Source organism: Passer montanus, unplaced genomic scaffold (assembly GCF_014805655.1).
Source record: "Passer montanus isolate IOZ18808 unplaced genomic scaffold, ASM1480565v1 scaffold45, whole genome shotgun sequence".
NCBI lineage: Eukaryota > Metazoa > Chordata > Aves > Passeriformes > Passeridae > Passer > Passer montanus.
The window spans coordinates 2,469,460-2,485,607 of NW_024369373.1; the positions used below are offsets into that span (position 1 = coordinate 2,469,460).

At 40.7% G+C, this 16,148-nt stretch overlaps 2 protein-coding genes across 2 annotated transcripts in view; both read left to right on the forward strand.

Moving 5' to 3' along the window:
* The window catches only part of PKD1L2 (polycystin 1 like 2), a 36,296-nt gene extending 27,641 nt beyond the window's left edge, over positions 1-8,655 (forward strand). The window contains exons 34-43 of the mRNA XM_039721537.1: positions 450-590; positions 1,304-1,489; positions 2,329-2,656; positions 2,755-2,888; positions 3,781-3,908; positions 4,290-4,450; positions 5,126-5,336; positions 5,853-5,954; positions 7,106-7,237; positions 8,030-8,655. Of these exons, the coding sequence (XP_039577471.1) occupies positions 450-590; positions 1,304-1,489; positions 2,329-2,656; positions 2,755-2,888; positions 3,781-3,908; positions 4,290-4,450; positions 5,126-5,336; positions 5,853-5,954; positions 7,106-7,237; positions 8,030-8,155 (1,649 nt within the window). The 3' untranslated portion in view covers positions 8,156-8,655. The remainder of the gene's footprint in view (positions 1-449; positions 591-1,303; positions 1,490-2,328; positions 2,657-2,754; positions 2,889-3,780; positions 3,909-4,289; positions 4,451-5,125; positions 5,337-5,852; positions 5,955-7,105; positions 7,238-8,029) is intronic.
* Positions 8,656-10,100: 1,445 nt separating this feature from the next.
* On the forward strand, positions 10,101-14,746 carry GCSH (glycine cleavage system protein H). Its single transcript, XM_039721538.1, has 5 exons — positions 10,101-10,115; positions 12,065-12,160; positions 12,757-12,820; positions 14,370-14,501; positions 14,616-14,746. Exons 1-5 carry the CDS (start codon positions 10,101-10,103, stop codon positions 14,711-14,713), a joined length of 405 nt encoding a protein of 134 aa, XP_039577472.1. The 3' UTR covers positions 14,714-14,746.
* Positions 14,747-16,148: the final 1,402 nt, after the last annotated feature.

Genomic DNA, 16,148 nt, shown 5'->3' on the forward strand with positions numbered 1-16,148 from the left:
AGCCCTATATGGATGTTCTCAGGTTACATTTCCACAGCCACAATTATCTGTATTATTCGCCTAAACTGAGCAGTGGCTTCTGCAGTCATAATCATATCTAAATGAAGCCTTCACTAGCAGACAGGAATCCTAGGGCACAGCAGAGTTATCTGATCTACAGCTTCCTCCCTGCTCAGCCTCAGGCTATGAATACACCACCTCTGAGATGCTCAGCCTAGAGAGAGACACCCGGACCACACCTGCTCCTAAACCCAACACTCAGTTTTTGTGAGCTCCTTCCCTCCCCACTGTTTGCCTTACAATTGCTATAGTAATTGTTTAAATCACATCCTCTGTATTCCTGAGGGAAAGCATTAGATAAAAATGTTTCCTTAGATGCTCCAAACAAACAAAAAGCAGGACATGGATATCAATTGGCTAATTCCAGAGTTCCCTGCTCTCCCTCACAGGTGATTCACACCCTCTCTTCGGGGTCAGAAGGGACAGTGGAAGCAACATTTACCGGCCACCTCCTGCTGCTGATGTGGAGAAAATGAAAATCAGCTACATGAAGGAGCAGAAAGCATTTGCCCTCATCAGAGAAATCCTGGGTATTACCCATATGTAGATGATCTTGTTTTATTCAGTAATACTCATCAGTAATTTTACATCAGTGAAAATATTGAAATATTGTTCTCTTGGGTGACAAAGTTTTGGCATATCTTCAGCTTTCTGCCAGACGTTATGAAGTAGAGACAGGCTGTTCCCTGGCAGCTGGAGCTGCAGGGAGGTGGGAATGTTAGCTGGAGCTAAAAGTGTGGTTAAAGCTTCATTTTATGGTAAAGAAACACATCACAAACATAAGAGATTAAAGAAAAGCAGAAAGGATAAAAGGAGGAAGTGCACATGAAGCTGAAAACAAAAGCAGATGGAGGCCATCTTTCTAAAAGCAGATAGTATCTACAGATAATGATTTATGCCCCTGTTTTATTTCCTCTAAAATCAATGGGGAAAAAAAAAAAAACAACCTCAACTTCACTTGGAACAAAGTTAGACTAGTCATTTTATTTGGAGCTACCATGACTACACTTATGCAGCATTCCCATTTATTTTCTTGACTGCTGTCGTATTGCAAATGTGAAACACTTAAACTGCAGCACACTGAAGAGCTTGGGTGCATTCCTTAGCACTGGTCACTCAGAGTCTACAAAGCACCTCCTTGGCCTAATGGCTGCTGGCAGCAGTAATCACTCATGCAATCTGTGCTGAACAGCATTGTTAAGCCAGAGCTCACATGTGCTGTCTCTTTCTGATTTTTTTCCAGCCTATCTGGGGTTTTTATGGATGCTGTTACTGGTTGCCTATGGGCAGAGAGATCCCAATTCCTACTATTTAAACAAACACATTGAGGACAGCTTTACAGATGGATTCCACAATGTCTACAGTTACCAGGATTTCTTCACGTGGGCGAACACTACTTTACTCAAAAAAATTTATGGATCTTATAAAGGTGCAGAGTCACATTGTTTCCCCTCAGCTTGTCAGATTCTGAAACATTATTTTTAGTACTTATCTTTAACTTTCATATTTGAGTGGAGAAAGGGACTGTGAGTGTATGAGGCTAGCAAGCAATCTTATAATATGAATACCAGTGGATAACAAAACCCCACAGTTTGACCCCAAATTAAATATCCCTTAATATTTTCCTTATTTAATATAACCCAAAGGTTCTGCATTGCAATGCTAAATTTTTCATATTATATATTACTTACTCCAGATATTCAGATATATCCTCAGTTTTACACAACTTTCTTTCCCAAATTAAAAAAAAAAAAAAGAATGGCAGACAGGTGGCACCATAAAGCTTTTCCTCAGGAGAGTTGTTTGCATCATGACTTGGGTCGATGTGAAGGCAAATTATGCAGTACTAGCGTGTTTCTATCCAGCCATATCCAGTAAAATATGACACATTTTCCAGCTCACATTTAAGGGTAAATATTGAAATATATTAGCAGAGTTGTTCTTTGGACATGACAGGCCACATGAACATTGTATAAAGCTACTCACCTATTGGACTTGAGGTGAGTCACTTTTCTCTCCCAGGCCTCACTTTCCCTGTGTATAAAATACTGATGGGGGTGACACAGAGCTCTGTTATTGCGAATGTTATTTAAGAACTCGGTTCAAATCAATATGAGGGTTTCATTTTCATGACTATTTTGCTTACAGTGTTTCCGAGAAAAGAATATATGGCCAAATATTAATGCATCAGTGAATCATAAATGAAATGAAGAAATATTATTAATTTTGTAATACTGCCAGTGCTGCTCTTTTCCATCTCCTGTTTAGGATTCATTACAGATGGCAATTCCAAGTTGGTGGGTAGTGCTCGAATTCGCCAAGTAAGAGTGAAAGGAGACACCTGCCCTATTTCTCCCAGACTCCAGCATGTAGCTGAGGAATGCCACGCTCCATACTCCCTACAGACAGAAGATACATCAGTTTATGGGGAGCACTGGAATAGCTCAGCCCTTGATAACTCCTCTGACTTGAGCTCAGCATGGCAGTATCAGAGTCAGTCCAAGCTGAGAGGACACCCCAGCTGGGGTAAACTTGCCATCTACAGCGGAGGGGGATATGTGATTCACCTGGGAACTGACCCTAAAAATGCCTCCAGGTACCACTTGTGTTCATGTAAATTATCAGTGCATCCTCCATGTGATACTGTCTCATTGCTGTGTGAATTAGATCACTGGCTACACATTCTTTTGGCAGAATTCTCCAGTACCTTTTCAACAATGTCTGGCTTGACACCTTCACAAGAGCAGTGTTTGTTGAATTTACAGTCTACAATGCCAACGTGAACCTGTTCTGCATTATAAGCCTGATGTTTGAAAGCAATGCTTTAGGTGAGAGCCTTTCCTGAGTTACACATTGCTGAAGACAGCAAGAAATGTATTTACAGAAGGTAGATTTACACACTATCAGTGTTTTCCTGGTTCTTTCTTCAGGAAAGACAAGTGTATTAATAAATCTAATCATGAGAAAATCGACACAAATTTTCTAAACCTTTTAGGAAAAATGCAGCATCACAGTAATATAGACCATAATGGAATATCTTATGTTTGCTTATGCTGTGGTCACCTGCTGATGAAGAAAACATGACACTGAAACTTGATCTCGAGAATTTACACAACAGGAACAAGAAAAATTCTGTTTCCTAATCACTTCAGCTAATCAATACAATATAAGGCAAAAAATGCAAATAACAGTCTGTCTTTTTTGTTCCTGATGACTTCGAATGCATAGTTATGTAATCATGTAACACATAATCTGGATACAACAAAGAGAAGAGTGAAAGCAGATTCTGGTTTAGAGGCTGTAAGAAAACATTTAGTCTGAGCAGCAGCCTCCTTAGGGTGTGTCCAAGTACTGGAAAATGCCCGAACTGAGCTCACTTTGGGTTTAGAATGAGATTCAGCTTTTTAAAAAAATTCCAAGTCCTCCTGCTGTATTTCTGTATTTGCAGTCCAATCCAAATTCAGTCGTGCTGGGATTACTATTGTTACTTGTACACAAGTCAGCACTACTACTCTAAAAGCCTTGATTCTCTGAAATTCCTGTTTGAGGAAAATTTCAAACCCTTATAGGGTTACTCACATAGTCAAATTTAACTCTTAGTTTGATGGTTGAATTTCACCTCACACTGACGTGAAAGCAAGTACAGAAGTCTCACTGGTGAGCTGAGTTGTTTGAATGAAGGCAGAAGGAGCCCTGAGGTGACCCCTGTTTGTTTTTCAGGGGCCTTTTTCACAAGTGCAGAGCTGCAAAGTGTCCGGCTGTACCCCTACACTGACAGCCTCCACATCTTTGTGGTTGCAGCAGAAGTCATTTATTTCCTCTTCATTGTGTACTACATGATAGTACAGGTGAGGCCCACTGGAAAGTCTGCCTGGGAGCATTACCTTGTGCCTGCTGTTGATTTCACTTACAAAAGCTTTAGGACTGTACTTGATGTCAGTAGCACTGATGCTGCTACAGCAATGGAAGATTGAATCAGGTACAGTGTCAGTATTAAATAATAGGAAGGCAACACTTTATTTGGCTTGGATGCTGGTTTTGAGAAAGATAATAGTTGAATAGTTAGAATAGTTTGAATAGATAATAGAAAGATAATAAAGATACTAGTGCAAGGTGTAGTTTTATTAATGCAGAGCAGTCTGCTTTATTATGGAGGGCATTGCCCTAATCTTCTGAGGTGCATTGTGTGATATGGAGTCATGAGACTGAAACAGTAAAACTCCTCCCAGGGAAAGCTGCTGAAGAGTCTGAGATGGAGATACTTCCACAGCAAGTGGAATCTCCTGGAGATGGCCATTATATTGATTAGCTGGAGTGCTCTGTCAGTGTTTGTCAAACGGACGGTCCTTGGGACCAGGGACATCAGCTACTACCAGGAACACAAGGAGGAGTAAGTACTAATGCTATTTAGTGCATCCTTTGTTGTTGCTACTTATGCAGAAATAAATCTATTTTTCCTCTTCCCAGATAGCACCTTGTCTGTGCTAGATATTGCTATCCTAGATGGCTGTATATTCATGAAACCTGTAAATGTGTCAGAGCTTAGATTTGTGTCAGCACTAGGATTCTCTTCTGATACTGCTCTAATGAAATCCAGCAGACTTGAGCACTAAGTTCCCTTCCTGTCTGCATCACCCTCTTGTGATCCAACAAGCCTTTCTGCTACAGGACATCCAACCAGAAAGCACACAATCTGCCTTGTTCTTTGTTCTTTGTAAAAAGCCATTGATTAGAGGACAATAATGGAATATTTAGTACAGAATGGAAAATTATAACATCTTTTAAAAAATGGTCACAGAGCAAAGAGATTATAGAATCACAGGATAATGAGCAGAATTTGGGTTACAGCCTCGACCTCCTCTCCTTAAAAATCTTAGGCATGCACAACTGAGTTTTTTGTGCACACAGTAGGAAGTGCAGGTGGGAACACTCAAGCAGGAACTCATCAGGTCTCTACTGAAATCCCAGAACAGGGTGACTGGCTTTTCCAGCACACCCATTTAAGCACTTCAAAGGATTCTGTGTGCATAGTATATCATGTATCTTTTTTTTTTTTCCTTAACAGCTCCATAAGCTTCAGTGAAACAGCAAGAGCTGATGCAGTTCTTGGCTACCTGATTGCATTCCTGGTGCTTCTCTCCACAGTGAAACTGTGGCATCTGCTGAGGCTCAACCCTAAACTGAACATGATCACTTCAACCCTAAGGAGGGCATGGGGTGATATCTCTGGATTCATCACTATTATTGCAATCATGTTCCTTGCCTATTCCATTGCTGTGAGTACCATAGTGCTTTCTCTTGTCTGCAGTCTGCTCCCAGGTATTGTTGGGTTAAATCAACTATTTTTGAATGCCAAAAGCAACATGGCTTTGCCATGTGAAATGGAATAAAGCTGCCTATCTATATCTTAGTTCAGTGACTTGGAGCCTAAGTCTTCCATAAGTGTGAAAAAGTTAAAACATCCACTCTGTTCTTTTGCAAACTGAAATTTAGTGAAAAATCAAACACTGAGCTGAAAAATAAGGACTCTTTATGTGTAATAGATGTGACAAAGAACAAAGTACTGGAAAAAGGATTTTCTGGATAAAGCTTAAATTGTGGAGCATTCAGGAAGTGCCATTTTCTGTTTGGTTAGTTTGTAAGTGGGAAATAATTATAATTTTTACATATATAGTGGCAGGCTGAGCAGTTATAAGACATTCTCATATCCATGATAAAAGGTCTTCAAGTTAAACACATTTTGCAGCAAGGGCTCTGATCATGACACAAGACATGGCTTCTGTCCTCTGCAGGCAAACCTGATATTTGGCTGGAAGCTCTACTCTTACAAAACCCTCCTTGATTCGGCAGAGACCATGGTCAGCCTTCAGCTGGGAATCTTCAACTATGAGGAGGTACCACATCTAATTTTGAGAAATTTACAGTTGTACAATTGGCCTCTCAGGTATCAAATATGCTTTGACCCAGCAAATAGGACTTTCAATTGGTGTTAAACATTAATCTAATTTTGCAGGCTCCACAGCTCCCTAAAGCAGTCACCCTTTCTGAGTGAGACAAGGACATCAAGTGAAACCTCTTTCGTGTTCTTTTTTGACCAAGAGGAAGTTCATAATGAACCTTTCATTAAGAATCCTGCTCAAATTTCAACTAGAGCTGTTACTAATTGATTACAAAATGTTTTGAGCAATTTCCTTAGAAAGCTATAGATAGAAACGTGAAGAAACCCTGTGTTTGTTCTGAACACACCCTCTGTCTTCCAAAGAAAGGCAAGGCCTTCCACAAGGGAACTTTATGTTAATTTTTTTGTTTGTTATTCTTTATATACCACTTTTTTTAGTAAGATCTTTCAAATATTGCAATATCCTTTGAACAATTATTTGTAGATTAATTCTTGGACATCTCTGACTGTGAAGTCCTCCTTGGTAGATGTTTTTAGACCATGGATCCAATAGGATATGGGTGGCTTTGAAGATCAGTATTTTGGCACATTTTCACCTCTACATCCCACTCATATTAATAATTAAAATATACTCCTATGCTGTAGCTTATATAAAAATTAGTGTTTTGATTTTTCACAACCCTTGGTTTACAAGTGTCTCTGACAGTCTGACTGTGCTTCTTTGTAAAGCATACAGTAAAATTAATGAAATGCATACAGGGATTTCACCTATTTTGAAAGCTGAGGCATTAGAAGTTTCAGCTGTTCTGTGGATAAACAGATCTCCAGGCTTGTCAACTTTCATGTGAAACTGTCATACCATTACAATTAAATGCAAATACTTAAAACCCCCCAAAGACTGCCCATATTCATACACATATATCTAAAATATTCTGTTGTCTTTGTACTATATAATATCAACAAAGGACAATACTAGAGTAGAACATTTATATATGTGTATAGTACATATGTAATAATTGATTAGACACAGGATTTTCAAGGTGACAGACTTCTTATTGGGTCTTAACTGCTTGGATGTACGTATGTAGATAGGTATGTATGCTTTTTTGTTTGTTTATTTGATGTCTTACCTTATGCATTATACAGGTCTTGGACTACAATCCAATTTTAGGCTCCTTCTTAATTGGATCCTGCATCATTTTTATGACATTTGTGGTACTGAATCTGTTCATTTCGGTGATTCTGGTTGCTTTTAGTGAGGAGCAAAAGCATTACCAGGTTTGTTCATCTAAGCTCTCACACTTTAACATTTTTTGTTCGGTGCTTACTCAGGTATTCAACCATGGATGAAAGCCATGAAAATTCAGTCCAACTCTTAAGAAGGCAACATTTGCTCAGAAAGTACACTTCAGGTTTTTCATATTTCCACTGTCCATTCCTGTTCAGATGAGTCCCTGCTCAGATCTGATTTGTAGCCTTCTGTTCACATACTCCATCCATCAAAAAACTCTTAGGCTTGTGCTGGGCTATATTGAAATCAGTGCCAAAACTGCTACTGAAGTGTGTGAGGCTTTACAGCTCCTTTTAAAACTCTCACTGTGAGTGCCTGACCCATTCAAGCTATTGATAGTGTGGTGTGAAATCCATCTTAACACTCCAGTACTGCCCAGAATTCCTCTATGTTTTAAATAAAGTCAAGGGAGATTAAAACAAAGGATAAGGTTGATAGAATACAATATAAATCTAATTTTTCTCATTTACTTCATCTTGAAATAGTATCATTGTGTAGACCACGAGCTGTGTGGGAGCTGGAAGTGCACTCCAGGCTCCTGTAGAGAGATTTCCATGGGATTTGACAGCCAAAATTTCTGTAGTGTCCATACTCATTCGGGGCTTCTGTCTGGATAAAAGTATTGGCACAATGTTTCGTTTGGCAGTCACTCATGCTCTGCTGAAATTTGGCTTATTTCACCTCAAGCAGAGATTTTGTCTTGCAACTTACCCTGGCTTCAGCAGACTGAATCCACTTCGGGTGTGCACCTCTGAGTAAATTATTTGTTATTATTTCAGGCTTCAGAAGAAGAGGAGATTGTTGATCTAATGCTAATGAAACTCTTCAGTTTCTTTGGGATAAAATGCAAGAAGGAAGACAAGCCGGTCACTGGCGAACAACTGGAGCAACCTGTCAGTGACTGAAGGAAGACCACCCGCAAAGTCACATCGCTTGTGGGCAAATTATTTACGTGTTTGCTATCAGCTGCAGTGGTTAGTTAGGTTAGGCTATAGACTTAGGTTAATACAGCTACTGATGAAAATGGGTTTACCCAAGGGAATGGCTGGGGCTGTGTCAAGGGAGGTTTGTGTTGGATACTAGGAGAAGGTTCTTTCACCCAGAGGGTGTTCGGGCACTGGGTTCTCGGGGAATGGGCACTGCCCCAAGCCCAAGAGAGCTCATGAAGCATTTGGACAACGCTCTCAGGCCCATGTGGGATTGTTGGGGTGTCTCTGCAGGGCCAGGACTTGGATTCGATCCTTGAGGGTCCCTTCCAGCTCAGCCTGTTCCGCGATTCGGGGAGAACGACGCGCTGTTCACGCCTGAAGTACTGCTGGCACTATTCTGGAGTAATAGCTAAGAAATAGCGGTAACCCCAAGGCGAAACGTCCCACGTGCACTTGCTGTAGACTTGGCCCCTGTATTTATTTAATAAACACCGAGCGGCTGTTGCACTGTCTGGCTACATCCTCCCCGTCTGCCCCGCGGCGGCGCACGGAACATGGCGGCCGCCCTCCCTCAGGGGGCCGCGCCGCTGCCGGCGGGGCGCGGAGCCGAGCCCGGGCCGCTCCCCCGGGCCCNGGGGAGGGAGGTGCGCGGCGGGCGGGCGGGACAGCGGCCCGGTGCTGCGGGGCGCCGGTGGTGCCTGTGGAGGGTGGGCAGGGTGGGCTGGGGGGCTCGTCCCGGCCCTGCCCGCGGGGGAGCCCCCGCCAGCCGCCACTGGGTGCGCGGAGCGGCCGGAGCGCGGGTCCCGCTGGCGGCCCCGGGAGGCTGCCGTCCTCTGTCTCTCTATCCCTGCCTCCTCCGCTGCCTCCCGCCGCGCCGTGTCCCGGCGGCCCCTCGGAGCGCGATGCTGCAGCCGCCCGGAGCCCCCGGTGTCGGCGGGGCCCGCGGAGCCTCGCAAGATGCCTGAACCCCCTCACCTGCCCGGGACGCTGCTGGCACTGCCGACCCCGCTCCCACGGGAGCAGCTGCACCTCCGTTACTTGGCCAGAAAGTTTTAACCTCATCTCCACACTGCAGTTTGAGCAAAGCGGCTCAGTCCCCTCTGGTCCCAGAAGGAGGGTTCGTAGAGTGGGCCGAGCGGGGAGCGCACCAGCCTGCCCAGAATAGCGGGTCGCTTTTCCCGGGATTGCCGCTCACGAACAGCTTGGTGTTGGCTCCAAGGAGCACCAGCAGCACAAGGAGGAGCAGGGGTGGGTGGGTGGCCGAGGCAGAGCCGCAGCCGGGCACACAGACAGACCCAGGCAGGCTTGCAGGGCCCTGAGCGCTCTGGGCTGCACGAGTTTGGCTCTGGCTCCTGTGCAGCTGCAGGGGATGGACTCGTGCAGCAGTGCTTGCTGTGGTTTTGCATTTGGTGTAGTTAATTCTGAAAGCATCTTCTGCTGACAAAGCTCTCTTTGAATGGAAGTTATGCACAAAAGTCTGAAAAACAGAATCTGTGGTACTCTAGCAAATAGAAATGTTAAAAAAGTAGGCAAGAATAGGAGAATAGGCTGTAAAAGTAATGACTACCACTAAGAAGAGATCATCTGTTTCTCTCCAGACTATCTTAAACCTACCTGTTGAATTGCCTTCTGCTGCAAGTGAAAGAAATATTATTTATTGTTCATTACTTGCAAACTGAGTCAAGATCTAAGCTGTTTTTCACTATTCTGGCCAATGTATCCATTGTTTTTCTGTACACATCACTTGAAGGAATAACAGTGCTTTTGTCTGAGGCAGAGAGGAACAGTTTTGTGTGCGTCTTTGTGGAGCTGTGAGCTCACTCTTCAGGTATATCTGAAATACTTCATAGAGGCAGGTTACACTAAATGAAGGGCTGAGTTCAGAGTGTGCTAGTTAAGCTGAAACCAAAGTCCTGTTGAAATGAATGAAGCTAGAGTAAATTCAGCTGCTCTTCTGTAAAAGAATGCAGAGAGAGATGTCGTATGCATTGACATCTCATATTCCTTTAGGTTGATTTATTTAATGGGCCGACCACATAAGCTCAAAGTTCAAATTTTGAGATTACTTATTAACTGTTTTTAATTTGACCTTTACTTTATTTGCAGTGTTTTTTGTTGCATGCTCAGAATTTTAATTTTTCACTTTTTTTCTTTTGGTTTGTTGTTGTGGTTTTGTTTTTTTTTTTTCCTTTTGTCCTGCAAGAAAGTTATGTGCTCTTCTAACTGCTCAGGACATTTCACTGCTGTATTCCAAAGTAGTGTGAAAATATTCTGTTTTTTTTTAATAGCTTTGCTTTATAAACAGATTCCATACACTATTATTATCCTGAATAAAATGTGCTGCTTGGCTTCTTGTGCCTTGTGTAACATCACAAATGTTCAGCTTGAGTTTGAGATTTGTCAATTGTCATTCTCCATTCTTACAGTTCATTGCTCATTTCCAATAGAATTCCCATGGTTTAGCATCTTGACATGAAATGATTTGAGACATTTAAGACTCTGTTCATTAGAGTGTGTCATGAGATTTTTTTGTAGTTATAGAAAACAGTGCTAGGTGAAATTCTGTGCATTTTTCACTGATAATTCATAGGAAAATACTTCATGTTTACAGTTTACTCATGTTTGTTTGTGTATTATACTTGCAAACACACATATTTTTATCTGAGCTCTATAAAATTCCAGGCCCTATCAAAGACAAACAGTTTTATCTCAGACTTGCTACTCTTGAACTTTTCAGACACAAGAAGATCGCTGCAACTGAAGAAGCTTAAAGTATTGGCTGTCTGGCAAGATTTTAGCAGGTCTACAGTGGGAGCTTCTGTTTTCCTTCACGTACAATTTTAGAAAATATACAAGGATTTGCAGAAGAGTGGTTTCTCTGGTGTTTGCCTTAGAGTTCAGCCTACAGGATGAGCTTGAGAGGAGAGTTGAACTCAAAAGGAAGCTGCAGCTGTACTATTGTGGCACTTATCCCTCAGGGGGCTGTTTCAGAAGTTACCTTTTCCAGATTTTGCAACATCCCTTGCCTGACTGGATGGATGCTGCAAGTTGAAAATAAAAGATTTTTTTTTTAAGTAGGAAGGTATCTACAGGATATTATTAGAAATGAAAAAATGGACATGGCAGGCTGAAAATTCTCAGAGTAAGAAAAGTTCCAGGAACAATGTTAGCAAGAAAAATGTTGCTTGCTTCAGTTACTTCTTTTGAAGTTTCTCCATGACTTTATAAAAACAATTGCCTCTAATAAAGCTGTCTTGAATCTTCCAGATCTGAAATGTAAGAATTGTAACCTTGCTGTGAAAAGACTTAACAAGGTTTTACAGAATAACTAATGTGTTCTTCTCACAGTAACAATATTAACAGAGAGCAATTCTATTAAGTACCAGTTGTCTGTATGAGTTGCCCTATTAATTTGTCCTGTATTAATTTGCCTTAATAATGCATAGAACTGTGCCAGCTTTGCACTTTAATGAGATGCTGTAAAGTGTTTCTAGAGACACCAACACTGGCCTTCCCAGCCACAAGAAGTAGTTATCAGAAACAAACACTAAATATGTTTGAAAAGCCACTGTGCTGTCACAGACATGTATAATACACATCTAAGCTTTAGATTTGTATTTATGTTTGAAGTAGAGCTGCTCCTTCTGCTCCTGCACTTTATCAGTCTCCAGATGGTTGCACAGGGACTGATAATACTCTGAGCAGGACACCCAGCGAGCCTCTGCCCTGTCACTGAGCATGGTCTGAGCTTCTCTGGAAATTGCATGTGCTGGTTAAAATATTTTCCAAGAAAAATGAACAAACTCAGTGAAAAGCCCCACAGTTTAAGCCTGCAAATGTGTTACTGTGTTTAAGTGAGCAACGTGTCACTTTCTGAAACGTCAGGTTTGTTTCCTTGTAGCCCGCAAGTTCACAGACAAGCACGAGTGGGTATCTGTGGAAAATGGCATTGGAACAGTAGGAATCAGCAATTTTGCACAGGTATTGATCCCTCTGCCCTTGCCCACCTCTGCAATGTTTATTTATGCCTATCTCCTCTGTCCTTGCTCTTTGGACATTTCTGGGGGTGTTTTTATTGTTTTAATTGTATATATGACACAATGAGCATTATTTGTGATATTTGTGCCACCTCAGCATTCTGATAAGGTCGTAATGGCTTCAGATTGAACCTGTGGAGAGCTGACCTTGGTGAGAGACTTTGATGTCCAGGTCTAAGCCTGAGCAGTTCGTGGCTCTGTGAAGAGGACATCATGTACATTTTTAGGTCACATTTCCTCTGAACACAAAGATGGTGAAATCCCTCTGGCTAAAGAACAGTTGTGAACAGATGTACAGCATGGCATATAGTTTTTACTCTAGGACAGGAATTCCTTAGATTTTTTGTTCTCATGCAAGTACTTGATTTGGAGTAGTCACAGAAAAATTCTGGGCTGTATGTGAAACTTAAAAAGGAATGGGACAAGCTACCAATAAATGGAATTTCTCAGGACAAGCAGCATTCTGTAGTCACTGTATCAGTTCTCCCCTGAATGTAGATTTGTTAATGTATGCTCTGATGCTTTTGTTTTTCTTTTAAGGAAGCATTAGGAGACGTTGTTTACTGTAGTCTTCCAGAAGTTGGGACAAAACTGAGTAAACATGGTAAGTTTCAGTTCTAGTTGCTCATGAAGTTATTATTCTACTCATCCCCCTCTTCCTTCGCAAAGATAAATTTTCTGAAATAATATTTATGGTTCTTAAGACCATTATAAAGCTTTTGGATGCAAAATAAATTCAGGTATTTCTACAAGAGACAGCTTTAATTTTAAATTCTCACTATCAGACTGTGCTTAGCAGCAGAAAATACACGCTTTTTAAACTGTGAAGATATTGATTCAAAAATAAAGCATTAAAATATTTTTGTGATAATTTTATCTATACTTTGTTTTTAAGATATTTATACTTTGATCTGAACTTGCAAGTGTTGATTTGTAATTCTCCAGTTATGCACTTTGTGAGCTGCATGATGTGAAACTTATAATTTATATCAAGCTCTAATTTTTCTATGAATATACAGACTCATTTTACAGTAATTTTGAGGTATCAAATATGATCACAGAGTTTTTTCCTTATTGTAGTGTACAAGTTGTTACATTCTTTATCATTCAATTATGCAGCTTTTCCTGTTAAAGAAAGTGAATATTAACAGGTAGAAAGAAAAACCTTTTCCTGCATTATGGTGGAGAGCTGTCTCAGTAGTGTATGAAAAAAAAAGTCACTATTTTTAGACAATTTTAAAAAAAGAAATGAGGGTTTATGAGGGAAAGTAGAAGGCCTTTCTTCTGCCATCCTTCTCGTGGAATAGGTCCCCATCAAACTGTTTTGGCCAAATCTATTACTTTGAATGCTGACTGTTAGACAAAAGGTCTCTCTGTGTAGGATTTTAATTAACCAACTTGTAGTTTTGCTTTATTTGAAGGAATTTCATTTCCATTTAAGTTCTTCTCTTTTCTACCCATTCTGGCCTCAGTCTAATTCCAAGCTTTCCCGGAACAAGTTGTTCTCAGATCCCTTGTCCTGGTGCCTATCTACTCTTGTGACAGCTCCCTGTTCCTTCAGCCCCTGTCTTGTTTGCTTGTGGCTGAGAGCTGCTCTGGATTAACATTGCTCCAGGCACCATTTCCATAACTCCCTACAAAACAGGAAAAAGGGAAGAGCTGCTGGGTGCTTCCAGCGTGGTGCTTCTGAATACTAATGTGTGTTTTCCAGTGAGTGCAAATGTAACACTTGATAGTGTTTCTGAAGGAAAAGTGGGATTGCTGAAATTGTGGCTTTGTTGGTTTTGTAACAAAATTACAGATAAAAAGGTTTAAATTGTAAATAAAAAGCATATTTAAGTCTCTTGCAGCAAGAGCTGGGTGTTGTTCCTTCTAAGTCAATATCATATGTGCTGTGGGCTTCAGGCAAAGGATTAATCAAATGTAAGGAGTTCCTGTCCCTTCTGTAGTAGCCAGCTACTGAATTCAAGAGCCTAAACATCAAATTTATTAATGCTGATCCTTGTCATAAAGTGGGTGACTTCAATCTGTTTCCTTGCACAAGATCAAGCCGTTTCATCACTGGTTGTGTCATCACCAGAATGTCTGACTGAACAAACAGAAGTGCTTTGTGTTTTCCCCTTAGGAACATTCAGTCATATTCTCTGTTTCAGATGAGTTTGGGGCTTTGGAAAGTGTGAAAGCTGCTAGTGAACTCTACTCCCCTCTCTCAGGAGAAGTGACTGAGATTAATGCTGCCCTTGCAGATAATCCAGGCCTTGTCAATAAATCCTGTTATCAAGATGGTAAGATGTCATCTTTATCTTTGAATAATGAATACTCTGTGGATTCTTGCTACTACAAATGGCTCTGCAATTCTTGTAGGATATTAGCAATTCTTTCTAATTTCCTAACTACAGGTTGGCTTATCAAGATGACTGTGGCAAAGCCTGCTGAACTTGATGAACTGATGACCGAAGATGCCTATGAGAAATACATAAAATCCATTGAGGACTGAGCTGGAATAATGAAATAAATTCATATAAAATATCTCAGTGTAGTTTGTCATCAATTAAGGAAATACTGACTCTCCAGTTTGGACAACTTGAAAAACACCACTTAAGATGACATATACAAGACTATAAATAATTACAGTGATAAATGTGTTTCACATCTGTCTACCTGTGAGGGTTTTTTTATTCTGTCTGATTTATGTAACTGCTGATGTTATCTATAATATTTTGGGAAACAAAATTCACTTGCTGAAATATATAGTTCTGTAGATTCAATTGACATCAAATTTAATTTTAACGTGTTAATTTTGCCACAGGCACATGACTGTTCTCATGACCTGGCCTGTAGTTTTCCCTGAAATACTTTCCTATTGCTCACAAAGCACTGAAAAGCAGTTTCTTCCTAACCTACTCATTTTCTTCTTTCTTAGAGTTACAAAGATGATACCAAAAAAGGAGGAGCCATATCAACTACCTCTCTGTGTGATTTTTATTTCTTTACAGAACTTATTAATCCTTTGCTTTCCTTCTTTTTTTTTTCTTTTTACTGTGTAATCAAATAGTCCTGCCTGTGAGGCAGGAGGGATAGGGGCTCTGCCTTCCCCTTTCTGTGCTTTCTTAGTGTGCAAAGCTCCTGCAGTGATTGTTTGTCAAGGTTCTACAGTGGGTAATTTAGGCTGTATTTTGTCTAGTAAACACTACCTAAGTCACAAGTAATTAAGGAATGAATATTACATCTTTTGCCTGGCAATTGTGATTTCAGCAGAGCAGGTGCTTGGGGAAATTGTGTGATGAGCAATAATTTGACATATCCTGTATCTCTGTGTGTCTGTGTTTAAGATCAAGTAGCCAACTGCTCTAATGACATCACAGAACTGAACCCAAAACTTACCCTTTGCAAAGCAGTGAACGAAAGCAGCTGATTCCATTAGACTTAACATTTAAGGAATCCACAAATGTGAACTCAAAGTTGATGTGACATCCGATGGGAAGGTGTTGTACACACCTGCACTTCAGGAAAACACAATAGTACAGCAGAGTTTTGGTTGAAAACTTTTCCCCAAAATTTTAAAATGGTTGTTAGCAGCTAAGTACAAAATGGGAACAAACCCCAAAGATTTGGGTTGATCTAAGAGGAAGCAGGGGAATGCTTAATTCATGTAAGATGACTAAAGCAAAATTCATATTGCATTGAAAGTTCCTTCTTTTTAAAGGGATGTGAATCACTGACCTTCTAAAGTGCACGAATACACTGCTGGTAATATAGAAACCTTTCTAATGTATAAAAAAGTGTTTCTTTTATGATCTGAAGGGATGTCAAAGTAATTGCTTGGGTGGATTTTGGGTTTAAATCCTAGGAGCAAACCTTTGCTGCACAAGTCACAGATCAAAGCCCTGCCAAGAGAGAATCCACTGTGTATTCAAGATGGTTTCATCTTC